The sequence below is a fragment of the Microcaecilia unicolor genome, chromosome 2 (assembly GCF_901765095.1).
Source record: "Microcaecilia unicolor chromosome 2, aMicUni1.1, whole genome shotgun sequence".
Classification (NCBI taxonomy): domain Eukaryota; kingdom Metazoa; phylum Chordata; class Amphibia; order Gymnophiona; family Siphonopidae; genus Microcaecilia; species Microcaecilia unicolor.
In genome coordinates this window covers 455,832,870-455,858,228 of record NC_044032.1, presented here as the reverse complement: position 1 = coordinate 455,858,228, position 25,359 = coordinate 455,832,870, and the positions used below count along the sequence as shown (strand labels likewise).

Sequence of the window (25,359 nt, the reverse complement as noted above, 5' to 3'; positions counted from 1 at the left end):
GCCCATAATTGAAGGGTAGGTTATTGGTAACAGTGAGAGATAGCACATCACAAATTAAATCCGGAAAATCACATTGTGGAAAGTATATGAATTTATTTGCATTCTGCAGAGGGAAATAAGTATTTGATCCCCCACCAACCAGTAAGAGATCTGGCCCCTACAGACCAGGTAGATGCTCCAAATCAACTCGTTACCTGCATGACAGACAGCTGTCGGCAATGGTCACCTGTATGAAAGACACCTGTCCACAGACTCAGTGAATCAGTCAGACTCTAACCTCTACAAAATGGCCAAGAGCAAGGAGCTGTCTAAGGATGTCAGGGACAAGATCATACACCTGCACAAGGCTGGAATGGGCTACAAAACCATCAGTAAGACGCTGGGCGAGAAGGAGACAACTGTTGGTGCCATAGTAAGAAAATGGAAGAAGTACAAAATGACTGTCAATCGACAAAGATCTGGGGCTCCACGCAAAATCTCACCTCGTGGGGTATCCTTGATCATGAGGAAGGTTAGAAATCAGCCTACAACTACAAGGGGGGAACTTGTCAATGATCTCAAGGCAGCTGGGACCACTGTCACCACGAAAACCATTGGTAACACATTACGACATAACGGATTGCAATCCTGCAGTGCCCGCAAGGTCCCCCTGCTCCGGAAGGCACATGTGACGGCCCATCTGAAGTTTGCCAGTGAACACCTGGATGATGCCGAGAGTGATTGGGAGAAGGTGCTGTGGTCAGATGAGACAAAAATTGAGCTCTTTGGCATGAACTCAACTCGCCGTGTTTGGAGGAAGAGAAATGCTGCCTATGACCCAAAGAACACCGTCCCCACTGTCAAGCATGGAGGTGGAAATGTTATGTTTTGGGGGTGTTTCTCTGCTAAGGGCACAGGACTACTTCACCGCATCAATGGGAGAATGGATGGGGCCATGTACCGTACAATTCTGAGTGACAACCTCCTTCCCTCCGCCAGGGCCGTAAAATGGGTCGTGGCTGGGTCTTCCAGCACGACAATGACCCAAAACATACAGCCAAGGCAACAAAGGAGTGGCTCAGGAAGAAGCACATTAGGGTCATGGAGTGGCCTAGCCAGTCACCAGACCTTAATCCCATTGAAACTTATGGAGGGAGCTGAAGCTGCGAGTTGCCAAGCGACAGCCCAGAACTCTTAATGATTTAGAGATGATCTGCAAAGAGGAGTGGACCAAAATTCCTCCTGACATGTGTGCAAACCTCATCATCAACTACAGAAGATGTCTGACCGCTATGCTTGCCAACAAGGGTTTTGCCACCAAGTATTAGGTCTTGTTTGCCAGAGGGATCAAATACTTATTTCCCTCTGCAGAATGCAAATAAATTCATATACTTTCCACAATGTGATTTTCCGGATTTAATTTGTGATGTGCTATCTCTCACTGTTACCAATAACCTACCCTTCAATTATGGGCTGCTCATGTCTTTGTCAGTGGGCAAACTTACAAAATCAGCAAGGGATCAAATACTTATTTCCCCCACTGTAGGTAGCTTCCTGCACTGAAATCACACCCTTATAGACACTAAAGATGACATCAAGACTGTTATAACCCACGATGATGTACCTTTACTAGTTATCATTCTCTCGCAATTAGATTATGTATTGTATTTACCCTGTTTTAACCTCTTACTACAGATTGCTTACATTCTGTTTACTACGAGGTAGCTTCCCATGATGAAACCATGCTTTTAGAGACACTAAAGGTAGCATCAAGATATTTTCACTATAATAATGCTACACCCAGGACAGAGTCCTTATCTCTTACCAGGAAGGATTCTCTTGTGATATCAAGATTCCTTTTCAGACATGTCTCTTAATGTAGGTTTAGTTAATATGGGGTCTCTGCACAGACAGGGGGAGGTGTCACCCTGTGTTTTCAGGCCAAGGCTTCCACTGAAGTAGTACAAACCATCAGTTTACTACATTGAAAGCTATTAATGGTCCAGCTTAATTTTAAGCCTCCTATTCATCTACTCCTTTGTTACTGTTACCCTCTAACTGCATCCAAACTGGATAAGTTTATCAGTATCCACGTTGGTGACACAAAAGAGAATGCAGAAAATTAGAAAGACTATGGCAGAAACACAACAAATGATAACAAAACGAAATGGAAATCAGAAATCAGACAATACAATGTGAAACCGAGGAAAATCAAATTCAGCTACTATAAACAACTAATCAGATCTGCCTATAAAAACACATACAAACTCTACAATGTAATCAACTTGCTTATTTCCACAGATCAGCTGGCATGTGAATCAGAAAGCCCACTGGGAGCACAAAAAGTAGCCAACCATTTTGAAGATAAATGTCATCAATGAGAGCCTCCTTCTAAAATCACGACCCAAATCTTGATCTGTACTTGGATATACTCATCAGAAAAGGTAAGCCATTCGACTCCAACAGATCATAGTCAGTATTCGCTCTCCCAAACATGGCTTTAGTTCAGAAACTGCTACTTAAAACTACCAAATCCCACTGCTAACTGGACACATGGTCCAGCTACCTTTTAAAAGAAACTCCTGCCCATTTCATCACAGCCTGCCTAGCAGACCCGATAGCCACCGCATCTTTCCTAGAGAAAAGGAGATCATTCTAATGCCTACCCCCCAAAACCCTAAATCAAGCAAAAGCAGTGTCAAAAATTACAGACCAGTGGCCTCCATAACACTCATTGCCAAGATTTTGGAATGCAGAGTCAATGAACAACTCATTGAATATCTGAATAACTTCTCAATATTACATTATTCTCAATTAGGCTTCAGATCACACTACAACATAAAAACTACACTTACCGCACTGATCGCCAAACAACTTCAGAAGAGAAATCAGCCAAGGCAGAAATATACTGCTACTACAATTTGACATGGCCTTCAATATGGTCATCCACAGCATCCTAATCTGAATACTCGACAAGATCAGCTTAACTCAAATGGTTTGAGAGATTCCTGACTAAAAGATCTTACCAAGTCAAAATGAACAATGAACTATCCTCTACCTAGATAGCACAATCAGGAGTCTCACAGGGATCCTCCATCTTCCCAATACTATTCAACATCATGATGACCCCACTAGCCAAAAACCTCAACTCGACAACAAAGGCCTCAACCCGTTCATCTATGCAGACAATGTGACTATCTCTATTCCATTCAAAAGTGACATCAAAGACATCACAGAGGAAATCAGAAGAGGCCTAAACACACTAGAAAACTGGGCCACCACATTCAAGCTCAAACTCAACCGAGCCAAGACCCAATTCCTGGTAGAAACATCACCCTACAAATAAACCAACATACCCAATATAATCATAGATGGGACCACATACCCCCCTAGCAACAACCTAAAACTCCTGGCAGTGATCACCGATCAAAAATTAGCTTTTGAACCCCAGGTCATAAAGGTAGTAACGAACAGATTCCACATAATGTGGAAACTAAGAAGAATTAGAAAAAACTTCCCCACAAAAGTATTCCAACTGATTGTACAATCCTTAGGTCTCTTACACTTAGACTACTGCAATGCAGGATTGCAAAGAGCAAATCATAGAGAGACTCCAAACTGCCCAAAATACAGCAGCCAGACTTATTTTCAGGAAAATACGATATGAAAGGGCAACCCCTTTACTACAAGCATTCCACTAGATCCCAATCAAGCCTGCATATCCTTCAAACTCTGTACCATGGTCTGTCTCATAACCCATGGTGCAGCGCCTGCACACCTCTCAGACATGATTGTCCTAACTCGTAAGAACACCCTGAAGGAGGCGAGGAATTATCTGACCCTTCACTATCTCTTATGTCACAAGCTAATCTATAAGTCTGTCCACTTAGTGAATTTTCTCTACCAAAGCATCAAGCTGTAGAATGCCTTCCCCAAGTCACTAAGGTCCTTAACACCCCACAATAACTTTCGGAAACACCTCAAGACCTACCTGTTCAAAAAGTTGCTACCCACATACAACAAAAAACGAACCCCCCCCCCCCAAACCTCTCCCCAAGCCAACCAAATACCTCCAACCTCCCTCTCTCCCTAAACAAGTCCTCCCTCTTGAACCTCTACGCATCGGTCTAATCTCTTAAAATGTAATTCACTAAAAACTCTCTTACACTCTCTTAATCTCTGTTGCTCCTATCCTTTCTCTTAAAATGTAATTCTCTACCTCTTCTAATTAAATTTGCAAGTCAAGCCCCAGGGGGCGTAGTTTGCTCCTTAATTCTAGTTAACCTGAAGGTATGGTAACTGGAGGAGAACAAGAAAATCTGGTTCTGCCCGATAAGAGGGGGGGGGGGGTATGGGGGGGGGGGGGGGTAGGGATGGGAGGGTAGAAGGCGGGAAAGGGATAGGGGCTTGACAGCTGGATAAACGAATGCAGCATAAGGACCTCTTGTTATCTGGGTAATGTATTATATTTTGTAACCTCATAAGATAATTGTTGAGTCGAGCTGTTCAAGCCGCTGGATAGTTAACCACTGGGACCATAGGCTAGAGGGAGGGGGGAAAAAAGGTAAAATCCTTGATGATTAAAGTGGCCTGATTTTTATATTCATGTTCGTAAGCATGTAACAATACTCAAAGGTCAGATTTGAATTGTTATGGTTATGTCTAATGTATTTATCATCAATAAAAATTCTTGAAACATAAATTTGCAAGTCACATCGAACCAAACATGTTTGGAAAATGTGGGATATAAATTTTGCTATAAACAAATTAATTAAATTAAATAAATATTTGAGGCTGGCTTTGTTTTTTTTATTCCTAAAGAGTAGACCTGGATTGTGTTTCAGCGACATCATCTAGAATTTTGTCTTGTATACATGGTAAGCCAGATTTTTTATCACATTATCTTTTGGCTTTTGTGTTTAAGCAAGTCTCTTGGACCTGAGCTGAGACAGACCATTTTCCCAATTCACCAGTATATCTCCTTTCATTTGTGATTCTCCAAAACTCTCTCTAAGATCCAATCCTATGCCACACTGAATTTCTCCTTTGAAGTTTTGTGTTCCTGTATAAGTCCATATAACTCCAAAAGCAGGACTCTACCATCCCCCCCCCCCCCCCCACCCATGCTGCTAGTACAGCCTAAGGATAAAGAGTTTCCCGTCTATTTCCCAACCCTGGAGACCTATTCCCTTCCAAAGTGTCTCACTTGGCGGTATTTTAGGTAATCCCACTGAGAAATGCCAAAAGTTTCTTCCAGTTTTTACTCACAAAAGTTAAATGCTGGGGCATTATATTCTTATGAAGTGATGCCTTCAAAAGCCTCCCCCTCTATCTTATTCTACCACGATATAGTCAAATTCAATTGTTATAACATTCCATAGAATACAGAAGTAAAACCAAGTTCCTTCAGAACAGAGGAGAAGTGCTTCATGCAGATGGCTGATCAACACCATTTCATGAGTAATGCTGAAATGATCTACCCCTCCTGGAGTAAAGGTTTTCAGAATATGCCTCCACAGCCTAAGAACTGGAGCAACTGTGACTTTGAATCAACTCCATTTTTTGTATGCTTTATGCAAAACTATTCACATGGTTTTACTTTTTATTAAGACAGTTAGATTCTTACCTTGAAGGTGGTTAAGCCATATAGTTTGGTGGTGTGGACAGTTTCTGGGAGCACATTAGTGATGTTGGTGATGAATTCCTCTAGGAACTTACAAGAAATCTCTAGGTGGGTTGTATTAATAATTATCTGCACAAGCTGTGAAGAAAACATTTTGATCAGGACTTTAGATCATTGGCAAGCCAGACAAATTATGAAGCATTCAATTATCATGCTGATACCACAATAATACACAGCTTTGTCTATATCTTCAGAAGTGAGACAATTGGATTAAAAAAATCAGATATTGAAATTACTGGAATAAAAAGTTAAAGATCACAGTTTTGTTAGCCAGGGAAGCAGCAGAAGCATGCATGTTCTGATATGGAAATCAAATATACAGAAAAAAGGTGCAGAAATCACTTCCATATGTTCTCATTAAAAACAAAACTCTCTTCTGTCCAAAACTTTTAAGAAACAAAAAAAAATTCAGTGTTTATCGGTGTTTTCATACCACAGATTTTATTATTATTTATTACTAGAATTTACTTACTGCCTTTTTGAAGGAATTCATTCAAGGCGGTGTACAGTAAGAATAGATCAAACATGAGCAATAGGCAGTTACAGCAGTAAAAATATTCAACTAACAATACGAAGTATGGCATGGTATACTATTTCAATTTCTATAACGTTATTACCAGATGGTATTTGAATACTCCTCTCTCCACGTGTGTGCACAAATACTGATATATATCAATTTTTATCAACCCAGGACCTCAACGTTTCCAAGCTTGGCTATTATGCAAAGAATACATGCTCTTTTTCTCCTAAGAGCGCCACCACTATCACTGGAGCTTAGTTCCTATCATTGGTCCTTATTTTTTGTTACTATGGCAGGAATACCACAAACCAATGTAAAAAACTCAGGCTGGAAAAAAAACAGTGGTTTCCCAGTTTACCCGCCAATTGCCAACACCCTTAGTGTGAGAGAAACGATATCCAAATAAACTCAAACAGAATCAAACATATTTCAATCCTTATCTATTTTTTGCAGTTTTTTAATATACTTCTTTAGTAATATCAGTATTTGTGCACACACGTGGATAGAGGAGTATTCAAATACCATCTGGTAATAACTTTATAGAAATTGATATATAACCAGTGGTTCCCAAGAGATAGACTTTGAGAAATCATGGTATACTATTTGCAATGTCAACACAATCTAATATAATAATTTGCTCCTGCAATGTTCCAATGTCTCTCACTGTGTTTGTAACCATCTCCTGACGTCACTCTCCCTCTCTCCACTCCCGTCATCCAAGTTCCACGGGCCGCGACGGCCCCACTGCCGTTCGAGTTCCACGTCCTCCCTCTCCTCAGATGTCCGCACCCTCCCTCTTCTCCCATTTCCGCTGGCCAGCGCCTCCCTCCCTCTGTGTCTGTGGCCTCCGAGAGCAAGGAGGACGTGTGCTGTTTCAAAAGTTTTACCTCCTGCTCGGCTGCCAACACTGAAGTGCAGCAAGTACAGATGCCGCTTCAGACAGGCTGTGGTTTCAGCTGTTCCTGTGGTCCCACCCTTCCGCAAACAGGAAATGAGGGCAGGACCAGCGGAACAGCTGAAACCACAGCCTGTCTGAAGAAGCGTCTGTACTTGCTGCATTTCGGTGGCCGAGCAGGAGGTAAAACTTTTTAAACAGCACACGTACTCCTTGAACTCACAGGCCACAGACACAGAGGGAGGGAGGCACTGGGCGGCGAAATCGGAGGGGGGGATAGAGGGGGGGTCCTGAGACGAAAGGGGGGAGGGGTCCTGAGACGAGGGCGGGGGTCCTGAGATGAGAGTGGAGGGGGGAGGGGGAGAGGAGGAGGGGAGGAGGGGGAGAGGAGGAGGAAGGGAGGAGGGGAGAGGAGGAGGGGAGAGGGAGGGCAGAGGGGGTGATGAGGAAGGAGTGAGGGGGAGGAGGGGGGTGAGGGGGAGAAGAGGAGGGGGTGAGGGGGGAACAGGAGGGGGGAGGGGCCCTGGAACCTTGCTAGAGCCCGTTTCCTTTCTGTTTGAAACGGGCCTCTTTTACTAGTACAAATTCAAACATTATAATTGACAGTGAAGGGTAAGGCAAAGTTGTAACATATAGATGGGTAAGAAAGTAGGAAGAGTTAGAAAGTAAGGTGACTGATTTGAAGAAAGTTGCACATGAGGTCAGAGAGATGGTTAAACATTATCTCAGCTAGAGTAGGAGTGGATAAACATGTCCCGCTGCAGTATGTGCAGGCCAAGTCAGTCCTTGTGTGTGTCAGTGAGACTAACAAGTTAGTTACTTCTTCCATTAAAGGCCTGGTTGAAGAGCCAAGCTTCCACCTGCTTCCTGAAGTAGAGATAATCTTGTGTTAAGCGAAGCCTTTCAGGCACCAGCATAAAAGCTTAGTCAGTGCTGGAGAGACCATCTGGCTTCCATAGCAGCTGTTCCTGCTATAGGCAAAGCTAGCTACAGTATAGTGCTTCTTGTAAGTACTATAAGAGTGAGAAGGGACAACTGTGTAATAGTAGCTGTTATCAGATTTTTCTACAACCCCATCCCATAAATTATATGAATTCAAGTTCTATCACTCCTTTCTCAACATGTTAATGTCATGAATCTGGGACAGAAGAAGTGGAGTTTGTAGATAGACCTTCCAAACGCACATGAAGGGGTTTTTCAAACATATTTATTGTGGTATAACCATGAAGACTCAACATAGGGCCATGTTTTAGCATTACCATCTACCTCAGGAGTCTACAAAAAATACACATATACATATATGTATACAAACATGCACATAAGAATAACTTTACATGTATATAAAAGGATCTAAATATTAACATTAAAATGTCTTCTGTACATTTAAATAAAAATGTACATAAAACTTTAATAAAGTATGAGAACATAAATACATATTTTCATGGTAACTTCCAGAGCATATTTTTCCTTGAACAGGTGCCCTTTATCATTTTGTATCATGACATATTGTCTCTATATCTCATTCGCAAGCAGCGGTTTATGACCCCTCCCATCGGAGGTGAGTGGCAAATCCAAGTCCAAAAGCCTGCTGTGTGATGGCTGAATTGAAAGGTTATCTTTACCACTTATAGTCGATTCCTTGGGTGATATTTGCTGTAGGAATACCTCATGTTCATGGTTTAAACCCTCCCTCTCTTGCTGAAGATCCTCACATTTCCCTTTTAGATAAGATTTCTCCCCTATGAGACTTGATTTCTCCTGGCTGAGCATCAGGAGATCCTACAGGAACCTTTCTACTTTTAAAACAAATAGGAGGAAATATTTTTTCGCTCAACGAATATTTAAGCTCTGGAACTCTCTGCCGGAGGATGTGGTAACAGCAGTTAGCATATCTGGGTTTAAAAAAGGTTTGGACAAATTCCTGGAGGAAAAGTCCATAGTCTGCTATTGAGACAGACATGGGCAGCAACTGCTTGCCCTGGGATTTGTAGTATAGAGTGTTGCCACGATTTGGGTTTCTGTCAGATACTTGTGACCTGCCTTGGCCACTGTTTGGAAAACAGGATACCGGGCTAGATGGCCCATTGGTCTGACCCAGTATGGCTACTCTTATGTAACTCAGGTTGTCCTGGGTGATTTCCAGCTCCTTCTGAAGACTGGACAGCTCTGCTTGCATGGTATTGAGTTCCTTTTGGAACCTGTCCCCACGCTTGTGCTCTGCCTTCAGATCATCTCAAGATCTCACAAGATACCATACATACACTGGACGGACCAGCTTCTGCATACAAAGCTGGATATTTCCTGGGTTCTAGAACCTACACATATGCAGAGATGTATGTGTCAGAAGTACCCGATGGTGAACTTTCTGAAGTAATTACCCCACACAGGGAACCCATGTAAACTGCTGATGGGCCATTTGCATTGGCCATCATTCCTATTTTATCTAGAACCTCATGGAACTGATACCCTGAGGTTTCCATAGCCCTTTTGTGACCTACCATGTATTGTAAACAGGACTAACGCAGGTGAATACCAATAACCACTGCTGGGGAAAGAAGACAATCAAATTGTCTCTTCTTTCCAGTGGTGTAGCCAGAAGGCAATTTTTGGGTGGGCCAACAGGTTGGTTGGATGGATGGGCACCTGATATGCCCTGCCCACACCCCTACTCCTACTGCACACTTACCCCACTACCAATAACTTACAAATCCGTGAGTGAATAACTAATTCAAATAGGCACAGTTTTCAGGCTCTCTTAAAAGTAGCTAAAACCCCAGGAGAGAAAAAAAAAACATCCACACAACACACGATAAGCCAAGGTAAGTCACCATACTAAAATACAATGCTGTCTCATTATTCTCCAGTAACAAGTCACTTTTCCTTTGCAACTGTTTTCATGATTTAGAGTATTGTACATAAATTCCAAAAGCAAAAACATAAAGTTAACCATACTGGGTCAGAGTTGCCATCCTGGATGCAGAAAGTATGTTTAAATGATTTTTATTGAGTTTTTCAGAAAACATATACATTCAACGTTGTGCAACATACTCACAGCATTGTAAGTCTCTGCAACTAACAACTACTCTTCCAACCCTTTAACCTTCCTTACCTCCCATCCCCCCCCCCCCTCCCACCTCTCCCCTTCCCTGGTTAATCTACTACCCCACCCTCTCCCTCCCCCCCCCCTTTGGAGGTAACTCAGTCTCTTAACCTGTCAATCAAGTCCGTGCTTTACTTTTCACATATTCAATAAATGGCCTCGTGCTCTAGGAGTCAATGTGTCCAAAAAGGGACCCCATCTGCGAAAGAATCGTTTCTCTCTGGCGGGGGGTTGTTGTTTTGCTTCCAACCTTTCAAATCTCATAAGCTGTATCATCTCCCCTCTCCAAGACTGAAACAAGGGGGCTCTTATGGACAACCATGATTTTAAAATGTTTAACTTGGCCACAATTATGGCTCGAAGCGAGAATTCTCGCATACCCTGTGGGATTGGTTCAAGTATTTGCATTTTTCCAAACAGCATCTCCGGACTGGGTTGCCAGCCAGCATGCCAAGTATGTGAGATCCATTTCAAAAGTCTGTCCCAGAAGGTACGTATTTGCGGGCAGACCCAAAACATGTGTCCAAGAGTGGCTCCTGCAGCCCCGCATTTTGGGCATGCCCCATCTGGGGATAAGCCCATATGAAAGGCCCGCCTTGGCGGTATATGTGCTCTGAGCGCTACCTTGTACTGCATCTCCCAATGTTTTGAGGATTGGGTTATTTGCCTCAATCCCAAAATGTGTTCCTTTAATGTTGCAGCTTTTATAGTTACACCCAGCTCCGCACTCCATGCCTCTGCCAGCTTTCCAGTGTCAAGTTCTGTATTTGCATCTTTAAGGTGTCTATGATGGAACTTCAATGGTACCTTCTGCTGGGATCTGATGGTATATGCCTCCGCCAACTCCTCCCGGACATCCTCAGTCAAATCGTTCCAGGGTAATCCGGTGATGTAGTGTTTCAATTGATAATACTAAAAAATGTCCAGTGGTGGTAACTGATAACTTTTTTGTAACTCCCCAAAGGGTTGAATCTTTCATTCCGCTGTCAACACCTGTGCTAAAAAAATCAGTCCTTGTTTTTTCCATCTCCGGTAAGCGCTATGTAGCTGCCCTGGTGGAAAGTCCAAATTCCCGCATATGGGCATGTACGGTGTCGTTTTTGCTGAGAAGCGGTGTAATCTGCAAACCCATCTCCAGACCGCTCGTGCTGATGTGAAGATTCCTGTGTCCACAAACTCCTTACTTATTATCGCTTTTGAAGCATGCAGCATGTATCCATGATGTACTTGTTGTAGCGCTGCAGTTTCTATTGCTGTGGCCGAAAAGTAGCTCGTTCCTCTGAGCCAGTCATTTATGTGGCGCATGCCGCTAGCTATTGTTAAATGTCTAATGTTCAAAAGCCCCAGACCCCCATATTCCACTGGGGTGTGGAGTATCCACAACGGTATTCGTGTCCGTTTCCCCCGCCAGAGGAAACGTTGGATGACTCTAGTCCATTTCTTTTCCACTGTAGTTGTTAAGAATAGCGGAAGTACCTGAAAAACATATAGCCCTATCATCATATTAATTATAGCAATACGACCCAACAGAGAAAGTGGGTAGTCATGCCACAATTGCAATCTGGTACACGTGTCCCTCATCAATTTGGAAACATTTAGGTGGTACAATTGCGTTAAATCTTTTGGTATACGGACCCCCAGATACCGAATTTCGCTATCCACCCAGTTCACCTTAAGTTGTCTAGAGCTGGGAGTCCCTTCCCCATGCACCATCATGGCTGTTGACTTTGCAAGGTTAAGAGTGAACCCCGAGAGTTGGCTATACCTCTCAATTATATTTAATAATATCGGGAGTGCTTCATTAGGGTTAGTAGTCAAAATTAGCAGGTCATCAGCAAATGCCAACACCTTAATCTCATTGGCTCCTATCTTAGCCCCTTGAATTGCCCTTTCCAATTTTATTGCTCTGAGCAGGGGTTCCAGCGCTATGATAAATAATAAGGGCGATAAGGGGCATCCCTGACGTGTCCCCCTGCATATCTGAAAATTCTCACTTTTCACTCCATTAAGGAGGATCGCGGCTGAGGGCTCTGTGTATAATGCAGTGGTAGCCTCATAAAACCAGCCATGAAAGCCCATATAGCGCATCGTATCAAACATGAATTCCCAGTCCACTTTATCGAATGCTTTTTCCGCATCGAGGCTCAGAAGTAGTGCTGGTACTTCCTCATGTTTGCTACGGGCCATTCCCAAGGGTAACTTACGGACATTCCCACCTGCCTGTCTATTGCGCACAAACCCTGTCTGGTCTTCCCCGATCAGCCTCGGCAGAATTTTTGCTAGTCTATCAGCCAATATCTTTGCCAAAATTTTGTTATCCACATTAAGTAGTGATATTGGCGGATAGCCCTCAGCCTGGTCTTCGGGCTTGCCCGGTTTCGGTAGCAGAGTTATAAGCGCTGTGTTTGCATACTGCGGAAACCTCTGAGCCTCCACTACAGTATCATAATATGCCCCAAGGACGCCCAGGGAGGCCTCGGGCAATAGTTTGTAGAACTCCCCTGAGAATCCATCAGGGCCTGGTGCAGAGGAGAGCGCCAGTCCTCTAACCACCTTTTGGAGGTCCTGGCCCTGGATAGGTTCGTTCAGCTGTCTAATTTCCTGGTCTTGCAAGCGCGGAACACCCAGCCTCCCCAAATAGTTATCCAGAGACTGTTCTCTAATCGTCTGTTGTTTCTGATATAGCTTGGAGTAATATTGCACGAATATCTGTCTGATGTCCTCATTTTTGGTCCTTAGCGCCCCCTGGCTATCTCTCACAGCTGTGACCACCCGGTGGGGTTTCCAATTCGTTACTAACTTTGCTAGTAGGGGGCCTGCTCTGTTTCCATGCCTATGCAATCTGTATTTTTGATAAAACATCGCTCTTGTGGTTTTCTCATGTAGGTGTGAGTTAAGGGCTACTTGTATTGTCTTATAATGTTCCCATGTCTTTTTATTTGGGCTAGCCACATATTGTCGTTTTGCCCTCTGTGCCTGTTTTTCCAGTTGTACTATAGCCCTAGCTATCTTTTTATTCCGTGCCGTCACGTACGCTATTACATCTCCTCTGAGGACCGCTTTCGCTGCCATCCAATATAAACTGGGATTATCTAGGTGTTGGCTATTGAATTTGGCATAATCTTCCCATTTTGTTACAATGAATTGCGCAAAGTCTTTGTTCCCATAAAGGTACCCTGGGAATCTCCATCCCCGGTTAGATTGAAAATAACTAGGCGCCTCCATGTCCACCCACACCATGCTGTGATCTGATATCTCCTCAGGACCTATTTCTGCTTGTAAGACTGTTGGGAATAGCTCTCTGCTTACCATAATGTAATCTATTCTGGAGAGGGTCCCATGTGCTCGTGACAAGTGGGTGAATTCTTTCTTGCCCGGGTGCATTACTCTCCATGTATCCAACACCCCCAAGGTGTTCATAAACACCTTCAGCGCCTTTGCCTTACTTCCTCCCTGTGTAGCCCCTTTAGGAGTTAAACAGTCTTGCATTGGGTCCACCACTAGATTGAAATCACCCAGTACTATCAGCGGGCACTGCAGCTTAGCGCACTGACGTATTAATGCTTGGTAAAAAGTGGGTTCATATATGTTGGGGCCATAGACACCCAGCAACGCCGTTTCCTTCCCCTGTAGCCACAATTTTAAGACATATCTTCCTTGTTCATCCGTTGATATTAGTTCTGCCTTAGCAGCCACACTCCTTTTAAGGAGGACCGCTACCCCTCGCCTCCTCCCATCTGCCGAGGCTGAGAATACTTCTCCCACCCAAGACCTCTTTAACTTCATGTGTTCTACCTCGGAGAGACGAGTTTCTTGTAAACAAGCGATATCTGCCTCATGTCGCCGCAATGCTGCTAGTATTTTTGCCCGTTTTACTGGCGACGTAATCCCTCCCACATTCCATGAAATGAAACGTGTTTTCTTAATGTGTGCCATGCATTGTGAATGATGTACCCCAGTAGCCATTCCCATCTTTAATCTTCTCCCCAGGGGACCCAGCCTCCCCCCAGTGAGTTGTATAGATAATCATTCTAATACTGACAGCTCTTCTCCACATCCTATGTAGCAGTGGCCTTGTCCCCATTCTGTGGAGCACATGACATTCCTCATTAACCTCCTTGTTCCTTTCCCCATACTTAACCCTACCCCCCTTACCCAACTCCCAACCCCCCTCCCTTCCTCCCCCCCATCCCTTCTCCCCAATACCCAATTTTGCACCCCAGTCATTCTGTGAACAAGCACAGAATGTTCTCTCCTGTTAGAGGCAAGAGGCCCTCGCTCCCAGCGCTCCCTGTAACATCCTAAGTAACAACCACCACTCTGTAATGTAACCACAAAATTTCACATAACAGTGCACAATATCTAACAGACATCTACTCAACCTTCCACTGCATGTCCATTATCTGCGAGGAAAGATTTAGCTGCAGCCACAGTTTGAAAATGATGCCACTTGTCCTGAAACAGAATCTTAAGGCGGGCTGGATACATCAAGGCAAATTTCAGATGTTTGGTAATTAACCAGGAGCATAACGGATGAAATCCTCTCCGCTGTTCCTGAACAGACAGAGTAGTCTTGGAAAATCAATATCTTGTGCCCTTCATACTCGAGTTCTTTTCTCCTGAGGCGAAATCCATTCATTATTTCCACTTTGTGTTTAAAGTTGAGTATCTTCGCCACAATCACCCTGGGGCGGTTTTTAGAGTCATCTTTACGGCCCACGCGGTGCGCTCGTTCCACCACTAGTGGGTTTCCAGAATCTGTTACTGCTAGTTCCTTTGCCAGCCATGCCTCCAGCCACGTTTCCAAGTTCTTCTCTGGAACCTTCTCCGAAATGCCCACGATTCTTATATTGTTCCTCCTGGATCTGTTTTCCAGGTCTTCCAGTTTCTGAGCTTGCTCTGCCAATTGTTTTTTTAACAAAGCTAAATCTGTGGTCTGTGATCGAGTTTCATCCTCAATAGTTGAAACTCTTGTTTCTAAATCTCCAGTTCTTTTCCCCAAGCCGTCCAATCTTGCCTGGAAGGACTCCAATTGTTCAGATAGCGTGTTCCAGCGCGGATCCATGGCTTTTATTACTGCTGCTGTTATTTGCTCCAATTGTGCGTCCGTGAATATAGGAGTTGGCGCCGCGACCGCGATCGTGTCCGCCATCTTGGACTCGCTTCCCCCGCTTTAGTTTTTTCTTTTCTCGATGATTTCTGTGCCATTTCCGTCGGCGATTTGTGGAGGAACTTGTCCATACAGTGTGTGCACTGTTCGCTATCGTGGCAGGCGATTGTTTTAGATTAATTTCTCATAAATGTTAGCGCTCAACAGCGAGGGACCTCAGAGCCGAGTTAAGCTGCTGCCTACCCGCTCACCGCATCACCGGAAATCGGATGCAGAAAGTATAAAACAAATAAAACCCCATCCCCCACCACCAGCAAAACAAAAACAAACCAACTTTTACTTGTAGAAAGGTTTGCTGCTTTCGTTCCTCGGCAGCGCTGCGATTCACACAGGCACTCCGCTCCCCTTTGCCCCATCTATCCAGCCCTCTCTAATGCACTTCCTGTTTACGTAGGGCCAGATGGACACAGCGGGGGGTGCGGAGCTGCCTGTGTGAATGGCAGCAGTCAGCACCCCCCCCCCCCTTATGGAGAGGAGAAGAATTTCAGGCACGCAAGGCCAGGCAACGCTGAACGCTCCCGGACGGCCATACCCAGAGCGGGAGAAAAGGCAGCGACAGCGCGGGATGTTGGGTGGGCGGGCCTGGAGGGAAAGTGGCTGGGCCCGTCCAAGCCCGCCCGTAGCTACGCCCCTGCTCCTTTCACAAAGAGGCAAAGATGCTTCTGCTTTTGCAGCTCAGCCACATTACACTAAGCACTTTAGAAAGCAAAGCTGAATGGTTCAGCTACTATGTACTCGATGCACATAAATAGTAATCCTCTGGGACAAGGTCCAAGCCTTTGCCAGTTATGATGCACTGCCTCTAATGTCTACAAGTCAGGTCATTGTGCTGACAAAAGTACACAGAGAAAACCCAGATTGCGTTTATTGATAAGAAGGGAAACTAAGATTAACACAGTTCTATTCTGGACATCCTCAGGACATACACTTTACAGTACCAAAGGAAATAAAGGGTCTGGAATTTGCCTTTTCCTTTCTCTATGCACAGAATTACCCTGTTATTACTAGGGTCACATTAAACAAAGGCTAAAACAAAGTACTCTGGTAATAAAACAAAAATCAGTTTAATCAGGGCTACGACAGGGAATTGGTTGTATGCCACCAGAAGGAACTAAGTACAAAACACAGCAAAAAGGGTTAAAACGGTAGTATATTTCAAGCTTACTGTTCACAGACATCAAAAGTGAAACATCTCTTTCTCTGAGATATCAGTCAAAGGTACCATGTTCTGAAATGTGTACAAACACAGTGAAGCACTGACAACCAAAAACTACACTCCTGCTTCAAATTAAAAAGCAATCGTAATGGTACAAAACTATAGGCTTGTCAGTATATTACTAATTTAACTATAATTAATTGTATATAATTACTATATCGGTGGACATATCTCCATCTGTAGGTGGAGCTAGCTACAGTATAGTGCTTTCTGCATGCACTATAGGAATGGAATGGGCAAATTGTGTAATGGTAGCTGTTATCAGGATTTTCTAAAAACCCACCTTACAAATTATACGAATCCAAGCTCAAAGGAATGGGAGGCTACACATACAAAAGGCCCTCCCCACAATCTAGGAGGAATGCATTTGACACTAGTCTGTTGTGTGATCTGTCTGGAGCAGTACTGAGGGACCTTCTTATTGAGATGAGTGGTAAAGAAAAGGTGCCTGCTTCCCTGTTTTCCAAACCTCAATCCAGATAGTATCCAAACCTCAGTCTGAGATCCCAGTATTTTAGCCTCTCTCTGGTTCCCTTGCTATGCTCTTAGTGTGTTCCAATCCTTAATCCATGGCACCAGAGGTTGTGACATCATTAGTTGGGACCAATCCAGGTCCCCCACATCTGTCCTCGTCCTATCCATGCAAACTATTCCGGGACGTCTCCAATCTCATCTCTATTCCCCTTCCCCCTCTCTTCCCTCCCCTTCTCGTGTGCCCTGTGGAATGCCCGCTCGGTCTGCAACAAACTTAACTTCACCCACAATCTCTTCATCTCCTGTTCTCTCCAACTGCTCGCCCTAACTGAAACCTGGCTCACCCCCGACGACTCTGCCTCAGTCACGGCCCTCTGCCATGGAGGTTATTTTTTCTCCCACACTCCCCGCCCAGTTGGCCGCGGAGGAGGAGTCAGGTTTCTACTTTCGCCCTCCTGTAGTTTTCAACCCCTCCTCCTACCGCAGTCTCACTGCTTCTCATCCTTTGAAGTTCACTCCATCCGTCTATTCTACCCGCTGCCACTCAGAGTTGCAGTCATTTACGGCCCCCCCCCCCCCCGATAAGTCCCTCCCTTCCTTCCTTACTGACTTCGATGCCTGGCTCTCTGTTTTTCTTGAACCCTCATCTCCGTCCCTCATTCTTGGAGACTTTAACATACATGCTGATGACCCATCTGACTCCTACGCTTCTCAGTTCCTCACTCTGACATCCTCCTTCAACCTCCAGCTGAGCTCCACTACCTCTACTCACCAAACTGGCCATTGTCTTGACCTCGTCCTCTCCTCTACCTGCTCACCCTCCAATTTCTGCGCCTCTGCTCTTCCTCTCTCAGATCATCACCTGATCACCTTCACACTTCATCACCCCCCCCCCCTCAGTCCCGCCCAACACTAACCACTACTTTCAGGAATCTCCAGGCTGTTGACCCTCCCACCTTATCCTCTTGTATCTCTAATCTCCTCCCTTCCATCATGTCCTCCGAGTCTGTCAACAAGGCTGATCCCATCCCCACCAACTTACTTAACACCATCTCTCCTACTGTCACCCCCCCCCCATCTGTCATATCCTCAACTTCTCACTCTCCACTGCAACTGTCCCTGACACCTTCAAGCATGCTGTAGTCACACCACCTCTCAAAAAACCATCACTAGACACTACCTGTCCTTCCAACTACCACCCCATCTCCCTCCTACCCTTCCTCTCCAAGACACTTGAACATGCACCGTTCACAGCCGCTGCCTTGATTTTCTCTCCTCTCATGCCATCCTCGATCCGCTTCAATCCGGTTTTCACCCTCTACACTCGACAGAAACGGCACTCACTAACGACTGTAATGACCTGTTCCTTGCCAAATCCAAAGGTCACTACTCCATCCTCATCCTCCTCGACCTATCCGCTGCTTTTGACACTGTCAATCATAATTTACTTCTTGCTGCACTATCCTCATTTGGGTTCTAGGGCTCTGTCCTCTCCTGGTTCTCCTCTTATCTCTCTCACCGTATCAGAGTACATTCTCATGGATCTCCCTCCACCCCCATCCCGCTCTCTGTTGGAGTTCCTCAGGGATCTGTCCTTGGACCCCTTCTTTTTTCAATCTACACCTCTTCCCTGGGCTCGCTGATCTCATCTCATAGTTTCCAATACCATCTTTATGCTGACGACACCCAGCTTTACCTCTCCACACCAGAAATCACTGCGGAAACCCAGGCCAAAGTATCAGCCTGCTTATCCAACATTGCTGCCTGGATGTCCAACCGCCACCTGAAACTGAACATGGCCAAGACCGAGCTCATTGTCTTTCCACCCAAACCCACTTCTCCTCTCCCCCCATTCTCTATTTCAGTCGACAACACCCTCATCCTCCCCGTCTCATCTGCCCGCAACCTCGGAGTCATCTTCGACTCCTCCCTCTCCTTCTCTGCCCATATCCAGCAGACAGCCAAGATCTGTTGCTTCTTTCTCTATAACATCAGCAAAATTTGCCCCTTCCTCTCCGAGCACACTATCCGAACTCTCATCCACTCTCTCATCACCTCTCGCCTTGACTACTGCAACCTACTCCTCACTGGCCTCCCACTTAACCATCTATCCCCCCTTCAATCCGTTCAGAACTCTGAGGTCCGTCTTATCTTCCGCCTAGACCGATATGCTCATATCACCCCTCTCCTCAAGTCACTTCACTGGCTTCCGATCAGGTACCGCATACAGTTCAAGCTTCTCCTACTAACCTACAAATGCACTCAATCTGCAGCCCCTCATTACCTCTCTACCCTCACCTCCCCTTACGCTCCTGCCCGTAACCTCCGCTCACAGGACAAATCCCTCCTCTCAGTACCCTTCTCCTCCACCACCAACTCCAGGCTCCGCCCTTTCTGCCTCGCCTCACCCTATGCTTGGAATAAACTCCCTGAGCCCATATGCCAAGCCCCCTCCCTGCCCATCTTCAAATCCTTGCTCAAAGCCCACCTCTTCAATGTCGCTTTTGGCACCTAACCATTGTACCTCTATCCAGGAAATCTAGACTGCCCCCAATTTGATTGACTGCACTATTTTGTCCTTTAGATTGTAAGCTCCTTTGAGCAGGGACTGTCCTTCTTTGTTAGATTGTACAGCACTGTGTAATCCTGGTAGCGCTTTAGAAATGTTAAATAGTAGTAGTAGTATTAGTGAGGGCGTTTATAAGGAACCATGGGACTCTCATGCATTGCCTTCACAACAAGGTTTCCTGCCTAGTTGTGCATGCAAGGTTTTATCATCACCTATTCAGATTTGACCTGCTTTTCCTGTGCTCGGCTCCAGTTCCAAACCTGCTTGTCTTCAGCTTCAGTTCCAGCCTTGCTTGTGTGCTTGTCTTCGGGTCCAGTTCTAGCCCTGCTTGCCTTCAGCTTCGGTTCTAGCCATGCCTGCCTCCATCTCTGCCTGTCTCCAGCCCAGCCCAACCCTACTTGTCTCCAGCTCCAGCTTTGCCTGGCCTGGGTTTTGCCTTAGCGCTTTGTCCTGCTCAGGTGGTATCCAGTGGTGGTCCAAGGGCTCACCTTTTCTGACTCCGTGACAGTCTGTCTGAATTAGAACAATTTAGTTCAGTAGCCAACCTTTGAAAGTCCTTAGAGTGTTCCAGATTGCCTGTAGCTCTAGGAGGTTGATCTAAGGCTTGATCTCCTCAGTGGACCATGCCCCCGGGATTACATGGGCTCCTCAATCCAGAGTAGATGCATCTGTAGTCAGAACCTTCTGGGGAAGAGAAATTTGGAATGGGAATCTTGGGATCAAAATGGGTCCATCCACCAGAGAAGCAACTGGGTCAACTCTGGGGTAACCGTGATGACATCACCAAAGTTTCCTGTGACTTGACACCACCGTAAGCAAGGGTCCATTGGGTGCTCCTTAAATGGAGTCGTGCCAATCCAAGATGGCGATCTGGAAAGACGCATGAACAGCAGCTCCTGACCCCTTACATCACAATCGCGAGTTGGAACCTTCCCTGGTTGATTATGGGGAAGAGAAAGGGTAAATCCAACTTACCGAGCTCCACAGGACGGGTGAACCCCTTTCCCTCTCGGCAGACGACGTTGGAGGAGGCGGGACTGCTGTTGCAGAGGACTCAAGCCGGCGCTTCGAGGGGCCCGATGGAAACGTCGGACCTCAGCATAGAGGGAGTGACGTTGAGTCCCCCTCCGATAACAACGCCCCAGAGACCCGGAGGGGAACAGATGGCTATGGAGAGGCAATTGGCGGGAGCGACCGGTAGTGTAGTCCCTGCTGATAGCAGTGGAGACCCCATAGCTACCTCATCTCCGTTGGAAACACCCTCGCAAACAGGCTTGAGGCTGTTAGCGGCTTTGCCTGAGCGACAACTGAGTGAGCCCTCCGTTAGTGTCCGGGAATTAGTTAGACCATCTGTTGTTACAATGGACTCCATTTGGGAGGCAATCCAAGGACTAAACAACACACTACTCCAAGTAGCAGAAACTTTGCGTACAGATATGGGGAAGTTATCTCAGGCTCACTCAGAACTTTCCACTAAGGTAACTGAACAGATGAATAGAATCGACCATCTTGAACCTGAGGTAAATTCTATAAAGGAATCTATTTCTGCAGTTATCAAAGATAATACCATTCAAGGGAAAAAAATTGACTATATGGAAAACCAACTACGAAGGAATAATTTACGCTTTTTGAACTTTCCTAAATCTCCTTTGACTCCAGCTAAGGAAATGTTAAAAAAATACTTTATTGAAGTTCTGGGGCTTCCCTCAGAAGCTTTTCCTCCTCTTACTAGGGTGTTATACATTTCTGGAGCTCGAGTTAATAATGTACAACCTTCTCTACCTGATTTGAACTTAACCCAGATTTTGGAAAGTTCAATGGATGTTATTACAGAAAGGACAACATTGCTGGTTTCGTTTGCATTAGAATTGGACCGTAATAATATATTTAGGTTATTTTTTCGCCATATCTCTACACCTTTCCTAGGTTCAAAAATTCAAGTGTTCCCTGATCTCTCTCGAGAGACACAAAGAAAAAGAAAAGGCTTTTTATTATTAAAAGCAAGGGTCCTACAATTAGGTGGATCCTTTATACTTAAATTTCCTTGCAAATGTTATATTACTTTTCAATCCACTAATTATATTTTCTTTGAGCCGGGAAAACTTTTAGAATTTATAGTGAGTAAAGAGTAGTCTGTTGTTTGTCAGGATTGAATGCTATAATCGGTTGCTCCGACTTGATTTCTTGTCTTTCCTGTTGTTAAAATTGACTGGGGTGGGAACCGCCTCAGCTATTTTGTTCTAAATTTGAGTTCCTAGTTCTTGGATCATTAATGTGGACAAACATATATTTTTTCTTTACCTGATTGTCTTTTTTTCATTATTGTATATTTCTTTAAAATTCCAATTTATGTATATGCGTAAATGAAATATTAAATTGAATAAACAGAATAATTAAAAAAAAAAAAAAAAAAAAAAAAAAATGGAGTCGTGCCATGGATGTGACATACACTGTGGAGGCGATGTGGCCCATTAACCTTAACATCTGCTGAGATGTAATTTGCTGGCTGTTCTGAACTTGAGTGGTAATGGCTATGAAATCATCCACTCATGCTGAAGGCAGGTAAGCTCAAGCTTGCAACGTGTCTAGCAGGGCTCCTATGTACTCCAATTGCTGAACTGGGAGAAGAAGGGACTGGGTAGTTGATGATGAACCATAGCAGCTCCAACATCCAAATAGTTGTCTGCATGTACTCCTGAACACCCTCCTTTGATATACTCTTGACCAGCCAATCATCCAAATAAGGAAATACATGAACTCCCAGTCTGCGTTGCAATGCTGCAACTACAGCAAAGCATTTTGAAATACTCTGGGAGTGGATGTGAGGCCAAACAGCAGGATGCAATACTGGTAATGGTGTTTCTCCACTTGAAATCTGAGATATTTCCTGTGATTTGGGAGTATCTAAATTTAAGTATAGGTAGCTTTATTTCTAGAGAACACAGCCAGTCATTTTTCTGACCCATGGGAAGAAGGATGTGCAGGGAAATCATCCTTAACTTTTCTTTGACCCTTAGGGTCTAGGATAGGATGGAATTCTCCCCCCCCCCCCCCCCCCCCGTCTTCTTGGGCATGAAGTAATACTTGGAATAGAATCCCTTCCCTTCTTCCCCTGGTGTAACAGGTTCGATCATGTGGGCCTTTAGAAGGGAGGAGAGTTCCTCTGCAAGCAGCTCCTGGTGCTATGTGCTAAACTTTGATGCTCTTGGTAGGCAATTTGGAGGTCTTGTTTGCCAATTAAGAACATAACCCATATGGACTATATGGAGAATGCACCAGTCTGAGGTTACAAGGGGCTGGAAGGTCATCTGGGACAGCTATTTTATAGCAGCTATGCTCTCTCTTGGTGCCAGTCAAAAGCTCATCTTCTGCTTAGACTGGGGAGCTGGTTGGGATTTCTGAGCCCACTGCTACCAACTGTTGCTGAGGGTAGGAAAAGAGGGTGAACCTGTGCCTTTAACAGTAGTAGTAACCCTTCCTATTCCCCCAGGAAAACATCTGAGATGAGGTACAGGCTGAGACAGGGACTTGCTGGTATAAATTCTCTTTTTGATGAGGTCTGTTATCTCTTACACTTTGTCCCCCCCCCCCAAAAGATTATCGCCTCAGCAAGGGATGCATGCCAGCTTTTCCTAAACCAGCTGGTTCTAGGTCTCAGACACACAGCCATGAGAGTCTGCACATTCTGACACCCAAGGTGGAAAGCCTAAACACCACATCAAAAGAATCAAAGGTGCACCTATCTAAATGCTCTATACACTCCTTCTGTTTACTGGCTATCTGACGAAGGTGTGCAGCCTGGTCTGGTGGGAGAGTGTCCGCAAACTTGAGTACACTGGACACCAAGAACATCAAGTAAATTTTCATGTAGAGCTGGTAGGTCTGGATGGGGGAAATAAGTATCAAGGCCTGAAACACCTTCTTCCCAAAAGACTCCAAAGCGTGAGGATCCCTACCCATGGGAGACGAGGCATGGTGGAATTGAGAACAGATTCTGTCACCATAGAGTGGTGCAACTGTGCCTACTCGAATCTGGGAGCCTTCTAGACTCTATACATGAAGTCCACCTTTTTAGGAATGACATGTACAGAGAGGCTCTCCTAATTTTTCATGTGTGCATCCTTCAGGACACTGTGAATGGGCATAGTCATTGCCTCCTTAGGAGGAGAATCATAATTGACAATGGTCTTCAAATTCTGCCCTGGGATCTTCCACCACCTCCAACTTAAATGGAATGGCCTCTGCCATTTCCCTCAAAAAGTCCACAAAAAGAGAAGTCCTCCAGTGGGGACTTCCATTTCTACTGTGGTGGGGGGGGGGGGGAGGGTGTCTGAGGGAAGGCCAAGGGATCTCTCCTCCAAGAAGTCCTTAGGCTCCTCCTCAGATACCTGTCCATCTCAGACTCAGTGAAATACTTATTGTGAGAAGTCTGAGTGGAATGACTAGGCCCAGAGTGAGGATGCCAAGGTGCAGAACCCTTCCGGGATTCCGAGGCAGCTCTCTCCTCTGATGGGCTAGAGAGGATCACTGCATCAGACGGTGCTGGCTCTGCCATCTGGAAAGGCACAACCATCAATGACGCCCCACAGACAGAGAAGGTTTCCATGATGGGTTGGAGTGGGTCCATAGCCAGTGCAAGTGCCCTCAATATCTTGTTATCGCACTGACCCAGAAGGCGCAGCAGCTCCTCTTGAAGAATGACTTGGGTCTGTTCCTCGAGGGCAGGCAGCAGTAAAGGCAGGGCTTGTGCCAGTGCAATGTCAGCCTGAGAAGTTTTCAGAGTAGTCCCTGCTTTGGGGAAACTGCACCACTATCATGGAGGGGGGAGAGGTCCACCCAGCACCAATGCTTTTTGAGCACTGGCAACATTGAAGAGCTCCTGGCACTGTGTATCAAGAAGGACCGATGCTGGTGCATCTTCATCTTCACTCAATGTCCCGTAGTTGAAACTCTTGATGACAAAGAGGATGATGCTGAATCCACAAGCTCCCTCTGTGTCGGGTCCAAGGATGTTTGATCTGCAGATCCACTACCAGCAGGCTATTTCGAGACAGGCAGAAACCTCCTCAATGTCGATGCACCATGAGTGTCCATTGCAGGTCCAGAAGCTGTGGGAACCAATGCTCTCAATGCTGATGAATCAGACTTCTGGATGCCAAAACGTTTCTCATGCACTACCTCTCCAGACTTCTGGGTTATCTTCTGCATTTGAGCACAATGGGGACTTTTAGAAAGTCACAATTTCATGTGCATCAGTCACAGACATGGTCTTATTGCAATGGGAGAACTTTTTAAACTCACATGTAGTCTTCTGTGACATGGAGAAGTCAGCTGAAACAAAATTATACAGCTCAATGGTGGAGGGAGGTAAAGAAAAATCCTCTCCCCTGAAAAAAATGTGGAGAACCCGACCAGGAGCCCAGGCTCAAAATGGCCATGGAAAAATAAACCAAAATAAAAAACCGAACAAACTTAGAAGAGAGGCAAGGGAAGAGAAAAGAAACAAAATTCTACAAGAATCCCCTCAGTACTCACAACCATGAGACAGGAAGGTACAAAAGAGAAATTTTTTAAAAAATCTCTTCACACCACAACTAGATGAGTCTTCACTGCTCTGGGGAAAGAACAAGATGATATGCTCCATGCAAAATGGGCTGGCGGGAAGGCATTTGAGCATGAACAGTGCAGGCCTACAAAAAGTTTCTTAAAGGTACAGGAATGCTGGGCAGCATCCGCACCAGGGCTTCACTGGG

The 25,359-nt window shown here is 45.1% G+C and overlaps 1 protein-coding gene across 5 annotated transcripts in view; it reads right to left on the bottom strand.

Annotated features, from left to right (window-relative positions):
- Nucleotides 1-25,359, bottom strand: part of EXOC6B (exocyst complex component 6B) — a 1,013,473-nt gene that overhangs the window by 376,184 nt on the left and 611,930 nt on the right. For all 5 annotated transcript variants that reach the window (XM_030190960.1, XM_030190961.1, XM_030190962.1 and 2 more), the window contains exon 17: nucleotides 5,606-5,740. In XM_030190960.1, the coding sequence (XP_030046820.1) occupies nucleotides 5,606-5,740 (135 nt within the window). The remainder of the gene's footprint in view (nucleotides 1-5,605; nucleotides 5,741-25,359) is intronic.